The sequence below is a fragment of the Sarcophilus harrisii genome, chromosome 5 (assembly GCF_902635505.1).
Source record: "Sarcophilus harrisii chromosome 5, mSarHar1.11, whole genome shotgun sequence".
Taxonomy (NCBI): domain Eukaryota; kingdom Metazoa; phylum Chordata; class Mammalia; order Dasyuromorphia; family Dasyuridae; genus Sarcophilus; species Sarcophilus harrisii.
In genome coordinates this window covers 29,144,070-29,169,146 of record NC_045430.1, presented here as the reverse complement: position 1 = coordinate 29,169,146, position 25,077 = coordinate 29,144,070, and the positions used below count along the sequence as shown (strand labels likewise).

Genomic DNA, 25,077 nt, shown 5'->3' with positions numbered 1-25,077 from the left:
GCTGGGGTCTTCCACGGATGATCTCCCTAATATGTTGGAGATCTTTAACCTTTCATGACAACTAGTGTGGCACTTAGTTTTTTTTTTTTTCCCTAATCATACATTTTCTTGATATTATTTCATTACATTTGACTTGCTCAATAATCAACAATTGGTAATATTCTAGACCCAATTATACCCATTATTCATTTCTCCATTGCTTTTTGGGTCATCTTTAAAAATTTGATTTTTTGGGGAGTAAAATTATGGATATTTATGATTCTCAGTCACATGACATCATCAGAGTATTCATCCTTAAATATATAGATTTTATATTATAGTCTTTACAAATATGCCCACATATATGTATAAATGTATCTATATATATTTACATATCTGTATAGACATATATCTGTAGCTATACCTATATCCTATATATGTATGTGTACATACATACACATATGTAAGGGGGAAGAGAGGGGTGGGGAGGAGAGGGGAGAGCAAAGGAGAGGGAGAGAATTTTGGAGTACGAAAGAGCAGCTTAGATAATTGACAATGATGCATAATTTTTTAATGAAATTTGCTGCCTTATTCCATTCCGCACTAGCTCATTGTTCATTTGAAATAAAATAACTCAATATGTTTCCTATTTAACTGTTTGTCATAATCTAAGCAATATACATTTTAATCAAATAATCAATGTTTATTGGCCAATTGCAGTGGAAAAGTAATAACTTAAATAACCTTGATTCAAAATAACTATTAGAAAACTATAATTGATTTAGAAAAATTGATGAGTTTATAATGCATCCCTTATGGCTTTTTTTCTGCTTCCATTATGAGGCAGTGATGCAGTAAACAGGTGAGAGCTTGCTCTTTCTTGCATCTCTAGTATAAGGCTTTGCTTTTATGTATTTTGTTTTTCATGACATGTCCATTCCTCAGTTAATATGCTTAATTAAGAGTTGGCTGTAGAGACAAACAGAATTGATTCAAATTAATTTTTAAAGTAGCTCAGACATAAGAAATCCTAAACCATATTAACTTTCTCAACATATCTTAAGTGTTGCATACTGTTTCCTTTAGTGACTAGACAAAGTACGAGTCAGAGACTGAGAAAATGTTGAAAAAACAAAATAAGAAAACAGACAGAACAAGGTCCATTTAAAATAAATGTAACTTTGTATAAGAAAAGGATCAATGGTCAGCATCCCTGAAATAACATTTAATACCTTAAGCTTCTTGGCTTTGGGAGAAGCATTTTATTTGTGGAAACAGAAGCTTTTTAATGTGGCTAATTTCAGTCCTGGATCATAAATTTCAAAAGGTTTAACATCCAAAAGCTGTTTTTGTTTCAAAAAAGTGGGCCAAGATTATACATATTTTTTTTCAAGTAAGTTAAGTGGGAATACCTCATCCTATAAAGCTGAGACATTAATGGAAGCTACTGTTTTCTTATTTTCCATTTATGGAATGTGTTCATCAATTTGGATTTTTTAACATCATGTAAGGTTGATAGGAAATACTTTTTCTCTGGGTCCAGTATATTACTACTAAGCCTTTTCAAATACTGGAGAAATTTTTAAAAAAATCATCTGATTTGCTCAGATTGAGCTTTCTCTTTTTCTGGTTTTTCCAAAAAGAGACTATTATCTCTTTGATGTCTGTCATTTAACCACTCAAAATGTTGTGGAGGAGTCAAGGTCACTAGAGCAGGGGATCTTGACCTTTTTTGTGTCCAGGACCCCTTTGGCAGAGTCTGAGTCCTTTCTCAGAATCATGTTTATTTTTTAAGGCATAAGACATAATTCAGAGGATCACAAAGAAAGCCAAAGGTTAATGCAAATAAAATTTCCCATCCCAGTTCATGGGCATCCTGAAATCTACTCATGGGCTCCAGATTAAAAAACAACATGATGAGCATAATGTTGACCAGTATTATATATTACATGATAATATTATAACCTAATATCATGTACTATATAATAACATTGTTTTGTCATATTATAATATGTGGCTATGACCACAAACTAGTTTTTGATATAACTAACAGAAAGCAAAAGTCTGCTGACTCTCTGGAGTATTCCATTTAGATGAAAATGTTTGGATGGTAGTCTTGTATTTTTCAAAATATCACACAAAGGATCAATGTCATGTGGAGAAAATTCTTTAAAAAGACACATTGTATGGTTATTGTTTTTATATCACTTATATTTTCCATTATATATATCTATATACACCAGAAAGTTATCTCTTGTAACAAAATAAAAAAGAGGAAAATATCATTTTGGCAAAACAAATGATTTGAAAAAGTCTGATGTCCTCTGCAGTGTTCCCTTATTGGTGTACAGGTAGGGTACTATTAAATATCTCTTCTTTGAGGTGAAGTTTGGTCATTTTCAATTCATAACTTTCAGTTTTGGTTTTATAATTAAATTTTCCATTTACATTGTTTTGGTTATTGGGAACATAATTTTATTAATTCTGTGCACTTCACTTTGCATCAGTTTGTATAAATTTTCTGATGTTTTTCTGCAGTCTATGTCCATTGTTTCTTATGGTATAATAACATCTATTACATTCATATGCCATAATGTGTTTCACCATCCCCTAGTCTGTGCTTTATTTACATTTCACACAGTGCTGCTGTAAATATTTTGGCATAAATGGAACTTTTATTTTTGATCACTCGGGGTACTAGCAGTCCAATTTTTGAGTCAAAGGATACATATGCTTGAGTCACTATTCCCATAATTCCAGAATAGTTGCTTCCATTTGTAGCTAGGGTGGAAGAATTGGCAATAGTATTTCTGTAATGTGGATATTTGTGTGAGATTTGTAATCGGCTCTATCTGTAGCAATCAAAGAACATTTCCCAAGCAATTTCTACAAAATGTATGAGAGCATGAAATACTTAGATCCTTTAAGAAACAGAATTAATTCATCCTTAAAATTATGCATTTTCTATTTTGTACCACGCCCCTTAAAGACCTTTACTCAAGTCTGGGTGGTCTTAGGATTTTGTGACCTCTGACTTTTTCAACTTTTTCTAATGTACAAGTGGTGCTGATCGGCTTCCTTCCCGGCCACCACTTCCCCTCCTTTCTTTTCCTATCTCCTGTTCCTTCCCTTCCCCCACCTCATCCTTTCCTTGCTTGAGACTAAGTAGTGTTGAAGGATGGGGAGAATCCTTCCGACCAATGTGCACTCTGCATTTGTTTTTTCCTGGATGGATTGATAGACTCACATTCAGGAGGAACAGTAGTATTTCTGCAATCAGAACAATGTCATCTCTGATAGGAACATCTGTAGGTCTTCACCATTTATAATAACTCCTTTTCCTTTTAGTCTCTTTCTGAACCTCCTTCCTGACAGTGATGAATATCTCTGGCAAGCATTTGTTTACCATTTTTGTGCCTTGCATGTTATTGAAAATTCAGAGACCCATTCAATAAATCTATCCTTGTGATTATATCTGATTTCGGTGATCTTTAAATATGCATGAAAGACTCCTTGTCAGAAGTGAATCTTCATGTGTGTTTTGCTATATTGAATCAGTGTACATTTTTTCAAAATAATCTACAGACTAGTACCATGAGAGCTTTCCCCTCTTTTCTTTTTGTGAAGCTTTAAGGGCATCTTTAAAATGAATCCTGGTGATCATATAGTCTCCAGATAAATTCCTTCCTTGTGGGAGTGGTCCTGCCCAGATACTTTGCCTCTTATTTAGAATACATGAATCTTCTGATAACTCACTGGCTATTGAAGTATTTGAGGTTTTTCCTCTACTCTGATGTAACTAATGAATGATTTGTAACATGTAGAAAGCTGATTGAATAATGAATCTCACATCACTAACTAAGCATAGTTACTTTTTTGGAGAAAATATTTACCATTCTTCATATCCAGCATCTTCCAATTTTCTTCTTTAAGAAAGCAGGTGTAGGGGCAGGTAAGTGGCGCAGTGGATAGAGCACCAGCCCTGAAGTCAGGAGGACTTGAGTTCAAATTTGGCCTCAGACACTTAACATTTCCCATCTGTGTGAGCCTGGGCAAGTCACTTAACTCCAATTGCCTCAGCAAGAAAAAAAAAAAAAAGCAGGTGTATAGCTGAAGACTCTGTAAGCCTCTGACCTCTTTCAGTTCTTAAGCATGACCTCTCCTTTCCTAAAAGTTTTGGAACACTGACTTGGTCCCATCAGTTGAGTGAAAACAAATATATTGTTTTTCTCACCTCATTTTTGTCTGCTTGACAAAGGTGAGTAGGAATGCACCCAATCCTTGAAATAGATTGCTGTTTACTGCTGTAGGAAGTCAGGCAGAGTCATTGAAGCCTTAAAATCACTTAGTCCAGCTCTCCCATTTTATAGATTTGGAAAACTGAGTTTCAGAAAAATAGATACTTGCCAGGGTCACATCGGAATTAAGTGATAGAACCATCAGGATTTTGATTCTAAGTCCATTATTCTTTCTCATCCCCCACAGACCACCCCCTAGAGCAGAAGGGAATGCTTTGCAAATGCTGAATGCCAAGACAGGCTTAACAAGGTTCTGCTGGATCTCTGAAATTTTAAGTTGCTTAAAATGGAAAAAGATCATAATTAAAATACATCTTTCATACTATGATTTTGTAAGATGAATTTACTGTTTTGTAAAGATATAATTATGAGGCTGTATTCAAAGATACAGATTATTTATCACTTAAGAAATCATAAGATTCACAGATTGAGAACTACAAGGGACCTCAGAGTCCAAGTCCAACCCATAATTTTATAGATTAGGCAATTGAGGCTCAGGAGTGACTTGAAGTGACTTGATCAGGGTCACACAGGTAGCAGGATTTGAACTAAGCCTTCAGATTAAAAAAAAAAAAGCCAGTACTCTTTCTACTGTAACATGGAGATGGATTGCTTGCATTTTATCGTTGGATTGGAAACTATTGAATTGCAAAACTCTTGCTATTGATTTATATGTAAAAATAATTTTTTTGAGGAATTAATCAAATTCTATTCAGAGTTCAGCAAAGGCTTATTTGAGTGATTGCTGTATGCTGTGCTGTAGTGCTAAAAAAAAAAAAAAGGCTGCAGAGGTGAATCTCTCATAGTTCCTGTCCTCAAGGAGCCTCTGTTCTAGGAGGGGAATTATTAAGTTCTCAAATAACTAGAATATAAAGTAATATTGAAGGATTCAGGAGAGATACAAAGGGTCCTACCAGAAGAGTGAGAAAGGGAATAAATATTTATTAAGCACCTTGTACGTGCCAAATGCTGCGCTGATCACATTATGATTATCTCATTTGATCACAACAACCATCAAAGTAGCTTTTATTATCATCATTTTACAGATAAGTAAACTAAGGCAGACAAAGGTTAAGTGACTTGCCCAGGATCCCACAGCTAGTGAGTGAGTGAGGTAATTTCTGAACTTGGGTCATCTCCCTCTCCCCCTTCCCCCTACTGCTCCTTTCCCCTCTTTCCTCCCTTTTCTTCCTCCTTCTTCCTCTTCCTTCTTTCTTCTTTTTGATTTTAATAGTATTTTATTTTTCAAAATATATGCAAAGATCGTTTTCAACATTCACCCTTACAAAACCTTGTGTTCCAAATTTTTCTCCTTCCCTCTCCTGTCCCCTAGATAGCAACCAATCCAATATAGGTTAAACATGTGCAATTTTTCTAAACATATTTCTGCATTTGTCCTGTTGCACACAAAAGATCAGATCAAAAGGGGAAAAAACCACAAACAAACAACAACAACAATACAAAAATGAAAATGCTATGCTGTCTCCATAGTTCTCTCTCCGGGTGCAGATGGCTCTCTCCATCACAAGCCTGTTGGAATTGCCTTGAATCACCTCGTTGATGAAATGAACCAAGTCCATCACAGTGGATTATCCTATAATCTTGTGGTTGCTATGTACACTGTTCTCTTGGTTCTGTTCATTTCACTGAGCATCACAAGCTCAGCTCTTCTTGACTTACAGCCCAGTGCTCTGTGTCCTTTGTCACCTAACTGATGGAGGGGTCTTCTGAGAGTTGAGAGGAGGAGAGGAGAAGTATCACTGAAAGGGTAGGAGTTGAGTTGGACAGAAAATTAATTGGTAGAACAGTGTGGAAGAGGGTTTGGGGGGGCAGGGCAGAGGAAATGAGAGGAGTAAATAAGAAAATGTATAATGTTCTGGGGGTGATAGAGTGATGACAGCATAGACCATGGGGAGAATACTGTCGGGTCACATGGACAGAGCTTGGACTAAACACATTCAGGTGGAAGGAAACCTTTGGCACTGATTTTGCATTTTCTATTTTTTCCTCTTAAAGGCTTTGGAAACAAAAATTATTTTGACCAAAACTTCTTCCAAAAAGGTTGTTCTGATATTCTTCAAATATTAAAGGTAAGACTTCATTACCTGTATTTAACATTTGAGAAAACATGTAAAAAAATCCAGAGCTTATATTTTATTATATAAGGCCAGATTTTCTTTAGTTAAAAGATTAATTATGGAAAACTTTTTAGAATTTAAATGTTAGAATTTATTAGGTTCTTGGTTCTTAAAAATATAATCCATAACTTTAAAAAATATTACTTTGGCTTTTATCTATCATTTCACCCATATCGATTGTCTATCTGGAAAGATCCAGTGATTTGCCCAAGATGATACAGGCAGTGAAAGTCAGAGGTACTCTTGACTTTGATGCTGACCTTATATAATACTATATTATAACACTACAATAGCCATCTTAATTTTTTCATTTTGTTAAAAGAAACCAAACAAGATCGCCACATGATTTTGTGTTGTGAATTAGTGTTTATATACATGTGCTACGATTCTGTATTTCCTATAATTTTCTGAACATTGCCTTTTTAAAAAAAATAGTGTTACAGTGAATGTTTTTGGATTACAAGTGCTTTCTGAATTGAATTTAATGTGTGCAGACAATGATTTTCTATTAATGAAAATCATTTTCATTTATGGTCTAGGTCTAAAGGAAGGAAGTGATATTTTTTAAGCCATTATAATGGCTGATTAAGAAGTAATCAGTCAGATTACTCATGGCGTATTTAATTCAGTTATTAAGACATTATCTAATCAACCACTTTTGCCTTGGTCCAAATCAAATTGAGAGCAGTTGATTATCCCTTCTATGGGAATGACCACAGTCTTGTATATTTCAATTAACCCAATATTTCTTAGTCACTTCCTTTATCCTTAACAATTCACTGGGTATCATGTTAGACCCTAAGGATGAATGTGATAGAAGGATTTTATGATTTTATTAGAGGAAACTTATTTTTTAGGAAGGAAGCTGGGGTGATACCATACTGTACAGAATTCCAGACCTAAAGTCAAGAAGACTTCTCTTCCTGAGTTCAAATCCAGTCTCAGATACTTCTTAGTTGTATGACTCTGGGCAAGTCACTTCACCCTGCTTGCCTCAATTTCCTCCTCTGCAAAATAAGCTGGAGAAGGAAATGGCAAACCACTCCAATATCTTGGCCAGGAAAACTCCAAATGGGGTCATGAAGAGTCAGGCATAAATGAAACTACTGAATAACAACCTTTTATTTATATTTTTAGTTAAGATAAAAATGCAGTTTAATTCTTCCCAGGAAAGTATATTCCACTTTCAGGTAATTACAAATGCTAGGATCTCTTTATGTTGAACCAAAACATGCCTCTCTTTAATGTTATCTATTTATCCTGGGTTTCCCTTCTGGAGACAAATTTATTAAACTTAACCCCTCTTCTATATAAAAACCCGTAAGATATGTGATAACTTTCTATCCCCACTAAGTATCTTCTTTTCTCCTGCTAAAATTCCACAGTTCCTTTCGAACCACTAATCTTTATATTTAATTCTCAACACGTAAAAAACTTCAAAATTTCAAGATTATAATAGCTTGTTTAATATGTCTTTTAAAATAATTTTATTGTACTAACCATCAAAGCTCCTCATAGTTCAAATGATTTGAGAGATTTAGGGAGACAAAAGGATAGGATCTACTCTAGCTTTTCTTTGACTAAATTCAAGAATTGTGATTTAGCATAGGGATTATCTGATTTAAAATGGATATAGGATTATGGGATTGCTGGAAATCACTCAAAATGTCTTTTGTTAAGCTTTATTATTTTTTGATGTAGAAAACATTATCTAAGAATAATTATCAGTGAATATATAAAGTTTCTTTTTTTCTCCCTTTTTATAGATGGCAGCTTCTCTTTGGTAAATTCAGACACTTGTTTAATTACTTTATATACGATTATGCTTTCATTTACACAATAAAAATAGTCGTAAAATATATGCAAATTGTTCTAGCTAAAATGTTATACAGCAGTATTGTCAATTCCTATTATATATAATAATGGCTTATCTTCAAAGCATTATTTCTGAATTTGCAGTAGTGCTTGCCCTTTTTGGTTCTGGTTCTGGTTCTGGTTGGGATGGTTATGGATCTACCACATAGAAGTTGTGACTTCAGCCATGCTTCACTTCACTGTTCTTTCTGTCTGTCCATTCACCATCTTTCCAGTTCTGGAATTATAATCAATCAATACTGCCATTGCTACAGGATGGGATGTTTGTTACTGCATTACTCACCATCACTATTACTTCCAAGACAAAAGAATGCCTTCTTAGTCACCACTGCTGTATTTGTGTTACTTCCTTGCCTTTTAGAATCTTCTCAGGGGTAGAGATTATATTGCTTTTATATTTATATCCCCAGAAGTTAGGAAAGTACTTTGTACAAAGGAAATGCTTTTTTAAAAAATTCATTCAATAAAAATTGTCTTCATTTCAGCTCCATCACTTAAACCAGGACTTCTTAAATTTTTTCCACTTGTGATCCCTTTTTGTTGAAAAAAATTTTACATGACCCTGGGTATATAAGTATATAAAATATTTAAAAATAACTAGTATGTGTTTAAATACTACATATGTTTATATGTAAACATATATGTAATATATAAAATATACTATAAAACATTTGCTGGTTAATAAATCATATTTTTGTGACTTAATCCTTCAGTTACGTGACTCTATGTGGGGTCACAATCCACAGTTTAAGAAGCTTTGACTTAAATTAATTTAAAACCTGCCTTTGCTGTCACTTAATAAGTCAAAATAACATAAAGAAAAATTTTTGAAGAAACGCTTCATTTTTCTTAGTAAAAAACATGGCATATCTTGTTAGGAGAATGATTTTCAGCTCTGTGCACAATTAATACTTAAAGATAAATCAGTCTTAAAGAAATATAAGTAATTTTCCAATAATGCTTATGCATAAAATTTTTTTCAATGCTATCTTTGGATGGGGATTAAAATTAGATTTAAAGTTTGTATCCCATTTATTTTAAAGAACTTCCCAAAAATTTACATCAATTTTTTCAGGAAAATATCTTTGTCTTTCATTTTTAGAAATCACCTGAAGAGCAATTACTTTTGGCTTATGAGGTTCTCGGCCAAGCCATTACGATGATAGGGATGTCTCGTACAAGAACTACATTGCCCAATGGAACATCAGTATATGATCATTGTTATACCAAGGTAAGAGTATATAATTCTTTATTTAGAAAGAACTGGATTATTTCTGGGAATAGGGTTCATCTTACAAGTAGAAAGAGTGGGCAGCCACATACCTCTCTGATACCCACTTTGAGGTAGGTATGAGATGAGTGATTCTTGTCTTTCCTTCTACTTTTCCCTCCTCCCTTCTTTCCCCCTTTCTCTCTTTCCTTCACTGCCTTCTTCTGGCTCTCTTTTTCCCTTTCTCCTCTGCTTGAGAGCTTCTCATCCTCCTTTAGTTGATTTCTCTTACATAATTTTTTAGTTCATGGGATCTTAGCTATTCGTTTTCTGAAATTGATTCTCCTCATAGACATCAAGAATGTATGTTAGATTATTCCAGGCTTTCCTCTCTTTCTGTATAGCAGATTTCAATAAGAGAACCTTGCCCTTCTCTCCTTCCAGCCCCAAGTTTTTTATTATTTGTCTTCTGGTAGTCAGTTTCTCTTTGTTGGGGAAAGTCAAATCCAGAGTAGAATATTCCCCTTTTTGCACCTCTACATTTTGAAGGATGAAATTATTATGAAGGCAAGTGAAAAAACTATTAGTTGCTTTGCTAGTTAAGACATGCTTTTAGGACACTGCCCCATGGTATAACTTATACCATGGTATAACTCTTCAGGAGTGAGAAATTTGCATCTTGTTTGACCAGTTTTGGGGTTCTTAGACAAAGCATTTCTATATTAAGTAATATTGTGAAAGAAAAATCAAAACAAACAAACAAACAAAAAACCACAAGAAAGAAAAAACAAGCAAACAAAAAAGTGAAAAGAGTATGCTTTGATCTACATTCAGTCTCCATAGTTCTTTCTCTGGATGCATATGGCATTTTCCATCCCAAGTCTTTTGAAATTGTCTTGGATCACTGTATTGCTGAGAAGAGTTAAGTCTGTCATAGTTGTTCATCACACAATATTGCTATTACTATGTACAATGTTCTTCTGGTCCTGCTCATTTCACTCAGCATCAGTTCATGTAAGTCTCTCCAGGCTTTTCTGAAACCAGCCTGCTCATTATTTCTTACAGAACAAATAATGTTCTCTCACATTCGTATACGGTAACATATTCAGTCGTTCCCCAATTGATGGGCATTCATTCGGTTTCCAGTTTCTTGTCATTACAAAAAGGACTGCTATAAAAATTTTTGGTACATGTGAGTCCTTTTCTCTTTTTTTTGTAATCTCTTGGGATATAGATCCAGTAGCAGCAATGTTAGATCACAAGGTATGCTATATAACTATATAGCCCTTTGGGCATAGTTCCAAATTGTTCTCCAGAATGGTTGGATCAGTTCACAACTCCACCAGTAATGCATTGATGTCCCAGTTTTTTCACATCCTCTCCAGCACTTATCATTATCTTTTCCACAGAGGCTCTTGAATAGGGTTTTCCTAATCAAAGGGTTTAATTTTTAATAGTAGTTTTTCTGCCTTTTTTTGTTTGCTTAACTGCATTTGATCTTTAATTTGCAGATTCCTGTCCATGGTTCATTGCAGATAGTTCTTCCTTTTAAGCTGTGGTCTCAGAGATCTTTTGGGAAGAAATCAAATTTTAGATGTTTCTTTTTTTATTGAGCTGAATAGAAAATAAGAAAAAAACAGAATAGAAATACAGAAAAGAAAAAAAAAACAAAAAACCATTGTCATGTGCCCATCAGAACATCAGGAAGGATTCAAAATATATAACAATAAATTTCCATTTCAAGAAAGCATATATAATAATAGAGGAGATTATATTCATGAATATCAATCTTTTCTTTCTTTCCTTGAAGGTTATTCTTTTGTTCTCAGCTGTGTACTTTTTACTTTATTCTTTTTCCCCCTTTTTCATCCCTTTCCTACTTCTCCAAGTAGGAGAAGTTAGGCACAGATGTATTCATATATAAATATGTGTATATTTATATGTACACACATATAGTCACACTCATACACCCACTTACACAACATATATATATAAAATATATATGTATGCACTTATACCTAAATGCATACATATCCACACATACTCAGACACATATATTGTATACATATACATTTACTCATATTAAACATGCATCTAAAACAATAAAAATGGCTGACAAATAATGCAGATTTCTCTCTTGAGTAAATCTTTAAGTTTGGCTTTGTCTAAGACCAATGATTGCTAGCCTTACTTTTTTTTTTTTTTCCTAATAAATTCTATTCCTGATTCTTGTTGTAGTGATTGTGTCTATCTCTTATTTTCTATCCCTACTAACTCTTCAACTTTAATTCTGCTTTTTAACTTGTTTTGCGATTATTACTTAACCACCCCCTTTCTGTGGATCCCTCCTTTATTTTCTCCTACCACCCTTTCTTTCCCTCTTCATCCCATTTCCATTCCTCTACACACCTATTAATCTAAATACCCTTCTGTACCCCACCTAATCCTATGCCATCTCTTCCCCATTTATCCCTTGCCTATTGATCTACAATTTTGTCCCACTGTCATAAACATCAACTTTATTTCAATCTTTGTTTTGAGCTACCCAATTACTGATGTCAATCTTACATATATGCAATACATTTCCACATTAAAAACAATTTGTTCATGTTAAGTTCCTTGAAATTAATCTTTGATATTGGCTCTTATATTTCTATCTTATTCTATATTAAATTTTTTAAAATTAAATTCAGGGTTTGAGTCTTGGAAATATGCAAATTTATTGAATTTACATTTTTTCATTTAATATTATGGGTAATTTTGCTAGATATGATATTTTTGGCTGTAGGCCTAGTTCTTTTGATTGCTAGTATAAATCATTTCATTGCTAAGTCCCAAAGAATTAGAAATAAAATAAACCAACAAAGATGAAAAAATCCAACCACAGAAACTTATTATGGGAATAGGGAAACCCAGGGTTCATCTTTTTATATGAAGTAGAAAAAACATATTTGAATCATTTTTTTCTTGTTTCTTGCAAAATTTTCTCTTTAATTTGTTTTTTTTAAATTTGACAATACTATTTCAGCAAAAGAAATTTTTTAAAAAAGAAAAATGATCTATATGTGCAAAAAAATTCATAGCAGCTCTCTTCTTAGGGCAAAAATTTTAGAAATTGAGGGATGCACATTAATTGGGATATGACTCAATTAAACTGTGACAGGTGTTTGTGATGAAATATTATTGTTCTATGGGAAATGATGAGCAGGATGCTCCCAGGGGAAAAAAAAAAAAACACCTGAAAGTCCTCCATGAACTCAAACAAAGTGAAATGTACTATATTCAAAGTAATAGTAATGTTGTAGGATGACCAGCTGTAACTGACTTTGCTATTCTCAATAGTACAATAATCCACGACTACTACTCTGAAAGGTTTTTTGATGAAAAATCCTATTCCTACCCAGAGAAGTTATTGTGTCTGAATACAGATTGAAGCATTCTCTCTCTCTCCCTCCCTCCTTTTTACTCCTCTTCCTCCTCCTCCTCTTCTTTTTCCTTCTCCTCCTTCTCTCCCCCCTCTCTTAATTTTTCTTGAGAGTTTTTATTTTCATTAGGGTAGGAGATGTATTTTCTTTCACAATTTGACTTTTATGGAAATATTTTGTCTGAATTCACATTTGGTTTCATAATTGTGGGTAGGGATAAGGGAGAATACTTAGAACTCAAAAATTAAAAAAAATGTAAATTTTTTTTGTTTTGAATATAACTGGAGAAAAATTAAATAAATCAAAATTTAAAAAACCCCAATATTCTCATATATTTTCCACAAAGGGTCTCTTTAAGGTGGTGGTCAGTGGATTTTTCAGTGGATTTTTTTCTATGCTTTCCCCTCCTATCATTAACATACCCTTCAATTTTGTTGGATAATTTCTTGCATTATTGTATCAAGGTTCTTATTTTAGTTAGAGCTTTCAAGTAGTCCAATTATTTTTATATTTTCTCTTCTTGGTTTGTTCTCCAGATCTGTTTCTTTTCTTATAAAATGTTTCATGTTCTGTTCTATTTTTCATTCTATACATTTTGTTTTGTTATTTCTTGTTCCCTTGTAGCTTCCCTGGCTTGCCCAATTCTAATTATTTTCTTTTTTGAGACTGAATCTCCTTTTCTAGTTCTTAACATCTTTTTCATAATCTTGTTTTTCTAGGACAGTTTTTTTAAAGCTTTTCCTCATTGTCTCTCACTTGATTTTTGAAGTCTTTTTTGAGTTCTTCTATAAATTTTTTTTAGGCAGGTAACCATTTTAGTTACTCTTTGGGGGTAGAAGAGGGTTTTTTTTTTTTACACTTCATGTAAAAAGATGAACTCTGGGTTTCCCTATTCCCATAATAAGTTTCTGTGGTTGGATTTTTTTGTCTTTGTTGGTTTATTTTATTTTATTTTTTAATTAAATGAGAAGTATTAGTGGAAGTACCTCTAGCTGTGGAGTGGGCGGGGTGATGCCTTTGCCTTTATTTCAGCTCTCCCCTCTGACCAGGAACCCCAAACCTAAGAGCTCCCCACTCCTGCAAGTGCTCACAGCCAGCATTGTCCCTGTCCTGGGGCTTCTGCACTCCTGGTGTTCTGGTTACTTCTCATCTGGGATGGGGTCTCTGCACCACAGGTGGGCCTGGCATCCCCAGTCAGCATCAGTCTTCCTGGACTCAGACCCCAACTCCATAAACAGTCCGAGGAAATGAAAGTTTTGTGGTCCCTGTTGAGCCTCCAGCCATATCAAGGGCTCCCCACTCTGCGTTTCTACAAAACTAGATGTGTTTACTTTTTACTTGGTTAATGCCCCACCCAGGGTCTTTCTTCAGAGCTTCTCCTTAGTCCTAGGAGAATCCCTGTTATACCCCAAGTAGTGTTTGTTTTTCACCAGTTTATATTCACCCTGAGGTGCAAATTTGTTCTATTTGTGGGGGAAATCTGGAAAGCTTGAAATTTATAAACTTACTCCACCATCTTCTCAGAATCCTTTCCATTTCTAGTTGTTTCTTGTATCTTTTTTTCTCTTTTATTCTGTCATTATTGGTCAGATGCTCTATGATTGTGTTTTGTTTCTTCTCTATTATTCTATATGATTGGGAAGATTTGTGAAAAGAATAGGAAATAAGTATGACACACACTGAAAGGGGAATCCTCTAAAGTCAAAATTACCATCTCTCAATTTCTCCAGGCACTGACCCTGGGAGGAAAAGGTTTTTATTAGGGTGAATGATTTTGTCCTTTATTTTAGATATGATTCTTGTTTTTTGTTTGGGTTGTATGTATGTCTGTTTGCTCATATTAATGTTTGGATAACCCTGTTTCCTTCTAATTTGCATGTGACTTAAATGGACAAAAGGTTATCCCTCCAACAGAAGAAAAAGTTGACAAGCCATTTACAGCCAATAGTTTCATCATGGACTTGCAATTGGAGATCATTATGACTCAGCATCAGATCGCTGTTGCGCTTCTTGACCAACTCAAAGGTATTAGTCATTATTCATGTAGCTTCATGATGCTAGAGCAGTTCTGGGTCAAATCCAATCCTAGAACTAGTTTAACAAGACTATTAAGTAACTCTTTCCCTCCAACTCTTTAACATCTAGGGAGCTAAATTTTAATGTTTTTATTTTTACTTTCCTTCTCTTATTTTTTTGACTATTTAATTGATTTGTACTACCACACCATTAGAGTTAAAATGTGAGTTATTAATGATTCATTCATAATAATATTTTAAACCCTGTATAAATCTTATAATAATGTGTCAATGAACTAGGAAATAATACATTTAAATAAATGAGCAACATTTTTATGAGTTACAGTAGATTATAGTAATATAAACTTCTTGGGTCTTATTGAGAGGGGAAGAAATCAAGGATTTCTTTTGACTATGATATTACCAAATGAATGAATGAAAAAGCATTTATTAAGCACTTAGTGTGTGCTAAGTACTATGCTCAGGCCTGAGTATATTAATACCAAAGCTGTGACAATGTAACTCCACAAGGAGCTTACATTCTAAAAGAAGACTACACACACATGATAATTTTGGCCAGGGAAAAGTATTTTAGTTTGGAAATTATAGGAAATAGAGAAATAGAATGACACATGTTTTCCAGTGTTAATGGTGGCTTTGATTGTTGTTCCCAAACTGGAAAGCCAGGGAGCAATGTTCTGGTAGCCACAATGTGGATGGCAGGATGTTGGCTGAGGAATAAGGTTGGAGTATAATTGGTTGTAACAGTGTAGAGAGGATGGGTTGTGATCAGGGAAGGTGTGTAGGATACTGATGCCTTTTATGCAAGAATCTGAAAATACATAGGCTCCTAGAATGGGATGCACCATCCCACAAGGTCACAGTTTTCCCCCTCATCTCTTGGTCTGGCTCCCTAGTATCACACTCCTAGCAAATGCTAATCTGTCTCCTTCTGCCCAAAGACTTCCAGGATGAGAAAACTCAATGTTTTCTGATGACTCTAGTCATGACTAATAAGTTTTTCTTCACATGGAATTGAAGTATTGAAGAAAGTTTCCTGTAGAAGGTGGGATTTTGGTTAGGACTTGAAGCCAGGCAGGTCAGTACTTGGAATGGGGGAGGGAGAGTATTTCAGGCATAGGAGACAGCCAGAAAAAAAATTCCTGGTGCTGAGAGTCTTGTTTTTAGAACAGGTTGGAGGCTTTGTCCTGAGAAATACCCAGACCATTTTTTAAAAACCAAAATGATTTTATGGAATAAATTTCCATATTTGTGATATTGTGAAAGAAAAATCAGAACAAAAGGGAAAAACTATGAGAAAGAAAAAAACAAAAGGTGAAAATAACGTGCTTTGTTCTGCACCGAGTCTCCCTAGTTTTCCCTCTGGATGCAGATGGCATTTTCCATCCCAAGTCTTTTGGAATTGTTTTAGATTGCTGAGAAGAGCCAAGTCTATTTTAGTTGATCATCACATGATCTTGCCATTACTGTGTACACTCAAACAGGCCATTTGTGCAAGAGCATTAGGACATCCTCTCATGGATCATTGGGTGAATAATGGCATAATGACCATTACAGTAGAGAAGGGTGCATCTTCCTGTCTTCTCCTGGTCATCCTTCACTTTATCAGTGCCCCCTGGGAATGAGCATGATATTTCAGCAGGGTCTGGCTAGGGAGAGGAACAGGAAGTTCCCTTTATGCTGCTGGACATTCAATTATTTTTGCATGACCCTGTGTTTTCAAGGAAATAGGCAACTTCTTCCACCTAAGCAGAACACCACTTGCTTCTATATAGGGTCCTAGAGAGTTATCTGGGGCCTTGAGAACCGAAATCACTTGCTCAGGTTCACATATTCAGGATGAACCAGAAGCAGAGTCCGAATCCAATTCTCTCTGACTCAGAGAGCAGCTCTCAGCCTACCACACTGTATTCCTCTCTGGGGGAAACAAAGTCCACACTAGATACTATTCTTTTGGAATCATGCTGATGACATGATCAGTATTGTTTGTCAGCTATATTCAGAAAACAATGGCAGTTGGGTGGTGCAGGGGATGGATCACTGGGCCTGGAGTAAGGAAGACCTGAATTCAAATTGATCTTAGAAATTTGCTAGCTCTGTGAAGACTTAATTTTTTGTCTGCCTCATTTTCCCCTTCTATAAAATAGGGATAATAATAGCACCTAACTGCCAGGGTTGCTATGAGGCTCAAATGAGATAATATTTGTAAATTGCTTTGCACACTTTAACATACTGTATAAATGCTAGTTATTGTAAATGATAATGATGTTAATAATCAAGCCTGAATTATTTCCTTCATTAGGTTACATTTTTGACAAGACTATTCTATTTGTTCCTACATGATTCCATTTCGTATAGTCACACACACACACACACACACTTTTTCTGTTGTAAAACGTTGAGTAATTGGAGAATAGAATTGAAGACTCTACCCTGATTAGACCTCAGATCTACTTCCTTTTACAAGTTTGAGACTGACTTTGTCAGATTTTTATGTGCACTAAAATTTATTTAATCCAGATACTGGTTAATTGAAATAATACAACTCAAAGCAGCTGTGATTCCCCAAATGGTTGTAGAGTGTTCCCCATGAAAACTCTTTGCCTGATTTGAAGTAGAGATAATACATAAATCACAGCTTAAATTGGGTCCTGAGAGCACCCTTCATTATTGCATATATTGGAAAATGGGAAGTAAATGGAAATCAGTCTTTGGTGAAATGATATCAGAGCACCTCCCAGATTGCTCATTGACAGAACAGGAATTGAAATTATAAACAACTTAGGTTTTTAACGGCATATTCCTTATTATCAGGTATATGTTACCTTATTAATTTGTACTACTGTATTGAGTGGTACTTTTCGCCTCCACTGCCCTCTTATAATTTTGGGAACCTTGATTTTTTTCTCTCCTTATTATTTCCCCCTGTGGGCTGATTTTATTCTTAGCCATACTCTGAAGGCTTGGTTAAAGCAGTTGAAGAAGCAAAAATAACCATGTTTTCTGTAAATTAAAAGATAGCTGCCTAAAGACATGCTGAACAGTGAGTGGTTAATTGCTTTGACCAAGTCAACACATTCTTCTCCTGGGGCTTAGTTGACTTTTTGAGGATGTTCTATTTTGAGGCAAGGGGGATCAGTAGGGAGTGATGTATCAAACCCAGAAGACCTGCGTTTGACCCAACTCTGCCCATCCCTGCTTTGGTAAATTGGAGCAGATTACAACTCTGGATCTCAGCTCCCTCACTGATAAAATGAGAGGGTTGGACAAGGTGGTTGGTTCTGAGTCCTTTCTAGTGCTAAATCTGTGGTTCTATGATATGGGGATGGGTAGGGTGTGGGCTTGTGATTTCACTTAGAGAGGAAGCTAAACTCCTGCCACTACAGATCTACATCTTCACAATATTAAAAGTTGCTTGGAGGACACCCAGGTTTGTCTTGGCTCTGGTGACAACTTTGAATCCATCCCTTTCTGGAAGAAATGACTTTGACAATACAATCAAATATCTTTCTGTCTATTCCTACATCAAACTGCCTCTCACACTACTGTGATGGTATATAATTTAAAAATTTGGAAATAACAGTTGGTTATAATTTTTCACTGAGATGCCACGGTTTGCCTCAGAAAAGCATTTCCAAATGGGAATGGGCTGCTTCTGTGCAGTGTTCATTTCTTGAGATGAGGAGGCTATTCCTCCTTCCCATAAGCTACACTACACCATAATTCCCTCCTGCTAATTTTGGTATCTTTTAAATGTTGAGGATAGTATCTTTTTTTTCAGAATAAATACATAGTTTATCTTTTGGACACAAGTGAAAAATTTTTTTCTTTTGAGTCTTTTTGTAGAGTCATCTTAATTATCATATTTTAAGTGCCTCCTATGTAGGAAGGTCATTCTAGCAGATAAATTATTGTATTCAAGATACCCAGCTTCCTATGACTTAGCTTCCTATAGAATTTTTGAGCCTGATTCACCTCAGAGGGTGCTCCCTCTACCTCCCTGTTTTGTCTATCAAACTTGTCCATCATCATTTGTTTTTTTTTCTCTTACCCTTCTGTCTCAGATGAAGTATGTCTGCTCTTTCCTAAGGCTAACCCTATTTTTTTTTATTTGATTTCTTTCTATATTGCCTTAACAATATATTCCCTTATTCTTCTAAATCTTTATTTTCCATTTGTTCCTTCTGCTTTGTCTAGGAATATGATCAAATCAACAGATTCCTAAAAAACCCTTCCTTTGATCATTCTTTTAAATTTGATTCACCACTCGTTTATACTTTTGAGAGATTCTGTTATTCATTTGAGAAATTGAGACTTAATTTGTTGACATTAAATGTTAACAAAAGCATTTCATTTCAATTAGAACTTTACTGTCCTTAGCTAATATGCTGGAGTGCTTTTGGGAAGGTCCATCATTATAAATCTTGAATAATTCTGTCTCAATCTCCACATTTTACAGATTAGGAAACTGATGTAGTAACATGGGAGGCAGTATCTGAAGCCAGATCCTCTGATTTTTAGAATCAGTGCTGTTTCTCACATGGAGAGTTTTGAGTCCCCTCATCTATCTGATCATTATCCTTTGTATGTGCTCTGGTTTCATACCAAGCTTCTGAAATACTGGTGCATAAAACATAATACTCAGGGTGTATTTTGAAGAGCAGACAGGAATTGAACTGTTTCTTCCTTGGTGGTCTTGTTGTACATCTTTCAGGGGCAATAATAAGTCCTGGCTCACTTGGTCATTGTTTGGATTTTAATGGCTTAGAAACAAATTGCCATTGTTTCTATTCTGACCATAAATCCTGGGGGTATTTTTCTTCCAGAATGAAATTTTTTTGAGTAAGCAAACTAGGTCATCTTTTGCCTCATTTCTTATGTAGCCTTAAATCACTGAATGGGTGTTGTCCCAGACAAACTGAGACTTGGGAAAGATCTTAGCTAGGCCAAGGTCTCCCACTGCCTCCAGAACCATCTCTAGGCATCCTGACCTATGTCTAGCCATTGGACTCCAATAACAATGGAAGGGAGAGCCAGGCTTGTAACTTTGCACAGCCCTGCCTCACTCAATCCACTTCATTTGCAAGTCAAGACACCACCCTCCTTATGTCATTGGGCCTTTTTGAGAATGCAGGATGACCTCTCAGATTGACTAAAATGATAGGAAAAATAATGATGAATGTTGGAGGGGATGGGGGAAAACTGGGACACTAAAACATTGTTGATCCAACCATTCTGGAGAGCAATTTGGAACTGTTCCCAAAGGGCTGTAAAAGTCTGAATATCCTTTGATCCAGCAGTGTCTCTCCGGGTCTGTATCCCAGAGAGATTATAAAAAGGGGAAAGGACCTACGTGTGCAAAAATGTTTGTGGCAGCCCTTTTTGTACTGGCTAGAAACGGGAAACTGAGTGGATGCCCATCAAGTGGAGAATGGCTGAATAAGTTATGGTATATGAATGTTATGGAATATTATTGTTCTATAAGAAACTATCAGCAGGATGATTTCAGAAAAACCTGGAAAAACTTATATGAACTGATGCTGAGTGGAGCAGAACTAAGACAACATTGTCCACAGTAATAATATATATGATGATCAACTATTATGGACTTGGTTTCAACAGTGAAGTGATTCAGGCAATTCCAAAAGACTTTTGATGGAAAGTTCCATCCACATCCAGAGAAAACACTGACTGAATGTGTATCAAAGCATAGTATTTTCACCATTTTCTGGGCTGTTATTTGTTTGCTTGTTTTTCCCCCCTTTCTCGTGTTTTTTCCCTTTTGATCTGATTTTTTTTGGATGCTGCATATGGAAATATGTTTAGAAGAATTGCACATGTTTAACCTCTATCAGATTGCTTGCTGTCTTGGGGAAGGGGTAGGGAGGAAGGAAAGGGAGAAAAATTTGGAACACAAGGTTTTGAAATGATGGAGGTTAAAAACTTATTTTTGCATGTATTTGGAAAAATAAAATACTATTAAAATAAAAAATAAAACTACAAAAAAGAGGGTGAAAGATGAATAGCAACAACAAGTAAGGTCATATTAAATTTATTCATGTGTTAGCTTTATTCCAATAATGCTAAGAACTTAAAAAGGCCAGGGAACAAGTCACACAGTTTGCATATCCTCACAGCACCTAGCATTGACTTACTGATAGGAGACACTTCAGTAATAGTTGTGAACTGACCACAGGCTAAGAACTTTTGGTAGCCTAGAATGTGCTAACTTATTACCATTGTCAGATGGCCAAGGCAGAAGTGTATGTCTCCTTTCTCCCTCCCTCTCTTTTTCTGTCTCTATTTGTCTCTGTCTCTGTCTTTCTCTGTCTCTCTCTGTCTCTGTCTCTCTGTGTCTGTCTGTCTGTCTGTCTGTCTCTCCTTCCCTCCCTCTCTTCCTCCCTCTTTTCTCTCTCTCTTTCTCTCTTTATTGCTGTGAATAGATAGGTGCTCCTATTTCACAAAGCAGGAAGGAGATCTCCCAACATCAAATTATTGATATATTTAAGAAGTGAGGTAAAAATTAAATTTTAATTTTTTGTTAGGTACATGCTAGCAAATAAAAGGAGAAATTCCATATCCCATATAGCAGTAGAAATTGGCTGTCAAATCAATTTTTCTTTCTATCAACTGGGAAAAATTAGGAAAGTGTGTTTTAAAATCTGTAGCTGGGGGACTCTTAAACCTAAGATCTTGTGAACTTAAAGAAGAAGTTGATAACTGTATTTCAGCATATTTGTTATCTTTTGTAATTCTGTGTATTTTATTTTATGTATTTTCTAGCATGATCTAAGAAATAGCCTGTAGGCTTCACCAGATTTCCACAATAGAGCACAACATAACTCCTGTGATTTTTAGATACCTGTAATGGAAAGCAATTTCACTTCTTTAGACATAGATCTTAGTCTAATGGTTAGTTGTCTTCTTTTTTTAGCTTGGGACACTCCTCTCCAGAAAACTCCCAAAGAAGCTCCAAGTACACAAGCGTCTACCACCACTAGTTATTTCACAGGTAAGATATGGCTACAATTTGACACGAATTATATACGCTAGGACAGCCCATTGATCCTAGTTTTGATAGAAGGATGTTTTCACATGATCCTTCCTGAAATGAGTATTTTGTTTTACAGAATCATATGTACTGGGAAAAATCAACAAGAATCGGCTATCTAAAGCAAGTTACTTGATGCAGAAAGCTCTGCTATTATTTGAGAAAGATCCCCACCAGGATCCCAAATTACTAGAGGTGATGTCTGGGACAGAGGGTGGCAGATTAATTAAATACTTATTTAAATTAATTGAATAGTCTGTATTTTCATCTGTGTGGTATATTCCCTCCATGGACTCAAATTATAACCTTTCCATAATTTAGTAGATGGAAGTGTATAGTTTGTAAATGATTATTAATATTAAAAAGTAAATGATAAAGCAAGTGCCAGTCTGCATTAGTAAATGGCTCACTGAACAATTGTAAAATTAGGTTTGCTTCAAGAAAAAAAAATTAGACTTTTTAATATGGATTTTATTATTTAAACAAATTAAAAAAATAACTCCATGATTTAAGTAGATTAGAAAGGAATTAAAATAATAATCAAACTGATATTTCAAGATTTTGATTATCTTAGATCTTGAATTGCCTTTTGGAAATCAGTATATCACTTAATTTTATAATTCAAGTAAGAAAGGAACTGAAAGTTATTTATTAAGTGCTTGCTGTGTGTGAAGCACTAAGGACTCAGGTAGAAAAACTGTCTCCAAGAACACACATGCTGATGGGGAAGATTATATGCAGAGGAGGGTTTAGTTTTAAGAGGATGTAAAATATAGTAATTACCTTTGGCTTCCTGGAGACCTTGTATTATGTTTTTAAAACACACACTCAGTCTTGGTGAACAGGTCCAGATATTTCTTTAAAAGCTTTTGTGTTTTGACTGAAACAGTGCTTTGCAAAATCTTTGTCGTAGGCAGTATTAACATCTCTTCCAGTGACTGCCAAATCACCCCTCCCTATCTTCTTCCCTTCCATTTGTAAAATATCTTAACAACCTCGTAGGAAATGGTTGATTTGGCTGCAGTTTTTGAAGCATTTGCAACCTTTTTTCTTTTTCTTTTTTTTTTTAAACGAGTTTTCCTGTTGAAACTAACGTTTTCCTTTGCAAGAGAACATTTTTACACTGAAAACTTAATATTTTATGTAAAAGACACATGGCAGGGAAGATGCGGCCTTGTGATTTCTGACAGTTCTTTCTGAGTCTCTGAATTTCTTCTTATCCTCCATCTCTGGGCTTCGGTTCTCAGAGGATAAAATGCCAGTCCGGGAGTCAGGAAGATAATCTTTCTGAATTCAAATCTGGCTCCAGACACTGTGATCCTAGGCAATTCACTTAACTGTTTGCTTCAGTTTCTGCATCTCTAACCTGAGTTAAGAGAAGGATGTGACATTTAAAAAGAGAGACATAATCATTTTATTAATAATTAATAATAAAATTAATAATGTTTATTAGTAAAAGGAAGGTCATTTGGCTGTCTCTTTCTTAAAGCCAAGACCATCATGGGACAGACTCATGGTTTATATATATCCCCACTGGAAGAGAAGTGTTCCTGAGGGGGCGCAATCAACTTTGATTGGTTAATAATTAATGAAAGAATAAATATTACAGTGAGGGACTGTATCTGAAATTTGATTATGCCATTGATTTCTTATGTTGTCCTTTGGCTTTACGCAATCTATTCAAAGAATTTATGATGGAGGCTCAAGCCTGAGAAGAAGAAGAAGTCCTATCTAGTTGGGTGGAATAGGAATACCCATAATAAAGAAAATGTTAATGGTGTCTTCCATGAGCTGAGTCTTTGAGAGATTAGATAAGGAAATAAGACAGAGAAAAAACTGGGTCTGTCTGATTTTAATAATTGGCTTTTAATCTGATATAGAAATAATAATTTCTCTCAAGGAAAAGGCAAATTACTCTAGTAGCTTTGTCAGGAAGGTTACAAATGGGGTCACGAAGAATTGGACATCACTGAAAAATGATTGAACAATAATAAACTGCCCCATAAACACAGAAAGGAGGATCACTGTCTTTGTCATCTAGACCATTCCCAAAACTTACTTTCTAATAATTTGAAAAAAAAATTACCATCAATAATTTTTCCAAGGTTACAGTGACTTAGTGGCAAAGCTAAAATCCAAATGATCTTATTCCCAATCCAGTATATTTTTCTTCATATCACTCTGAACTTAGAAACGTCATATGACCCCAGTAGGCCACAATTTTCTCATCCTTAAAATGGATGAGGAAGAATTGCTCCAGAAAACCTCTGACTTCCTTTCCAGCTTGAAAATTCCATCATTTAGTGATGTTAATAAAGCAGGTGAAGAAAGGTCTCTTTTTGAGTATAGTGAGTATAGAACTGAATCAACTTTATAAAAATAAGAGTCATTCCCCAATTGAAAAATGGTCAAAGAATATAAACTGACAATTTTCAGAAGAAGAAATCAAAGTTATATAAATATAGTCATATGAAAAATGCTCTAAACCATTAGAGAATACTACCTCATACCTTATAGAAATGACAAATACTGGAGAAGATGAGAGAAAATAGGCACACTAATGAACTGCTAGTAGAGTAGTGAACTGATCCAACTATTCTGAAGAATAATTTGCCCAACTAGCCCAAAGGGCTATAAAACTATATATACTCTTTGCCATAGCAATGCCAGTAGGAAAAAGGCAAAGCACCTATATGTACAAAAATATTTACTTAACTTTTGCTTTTCCTGGTTGAGATGGCTTCCATATTTGTGACATAAAAGGAATTTGGTAGGACTCCCAAATAGTTTATATAATGTTAGAATTATTTGTACATTAAATGTTTGGTAAATCTCATTTGTGAACCCATCTGGTCATGAGGACTTTTTCTTTGAGAGCTCAATAATGGTTTGTTTGATTTCTTTTCCTTAAGATGGGGTTATTTAAATATTCTATTTCCTGTTCTGCTAATGTGGGCAATTTATATTTTTGTAAATATTAATCTATTTCACTTAGGTTGTTAGGTTTATTGGCATACAATTGGGTGAAATAGCATTTAATAATTGCTTTAATTTCCTCTTCATTG

At 34.9% G+C, this 25,077-nt stretch overlaps 1 protein-coding gene across 1 annotated transcript in view; it reads left to right on the top strand.

Annotated features, from left to right (window-relative positions):
• The window catches only part of CFAP54 (cilia and flagella associated protein 54), a 299,509-nt gene that overhangs the window by 49,588 nt on the left and 224,844 nt on the right, over positions 1-25,077 (top strand). The window contains exons 15-19 of the mRNA XM_031939791.1: positions 6,294-6,367; positions 9,393-9,521; positions 14,824-14,950; positions 21,896-21,973; positions 22,092-22,207. Coding sequence (XP_031795651.1) covers positions 6,294-6,367; positions 9,393-9,521; positions 14,824-14,950; positions 21,896-21,973; positions 22,092-22,207 — 524 coding nt within the window. The remainder of the gene's footprint in view (positions 1-6,293; positions 6,368-9,392; positions 9,522-14,823; positions 14,951-21,895; positions 21,974-22,091; positions 22,208-25,077) is intronic.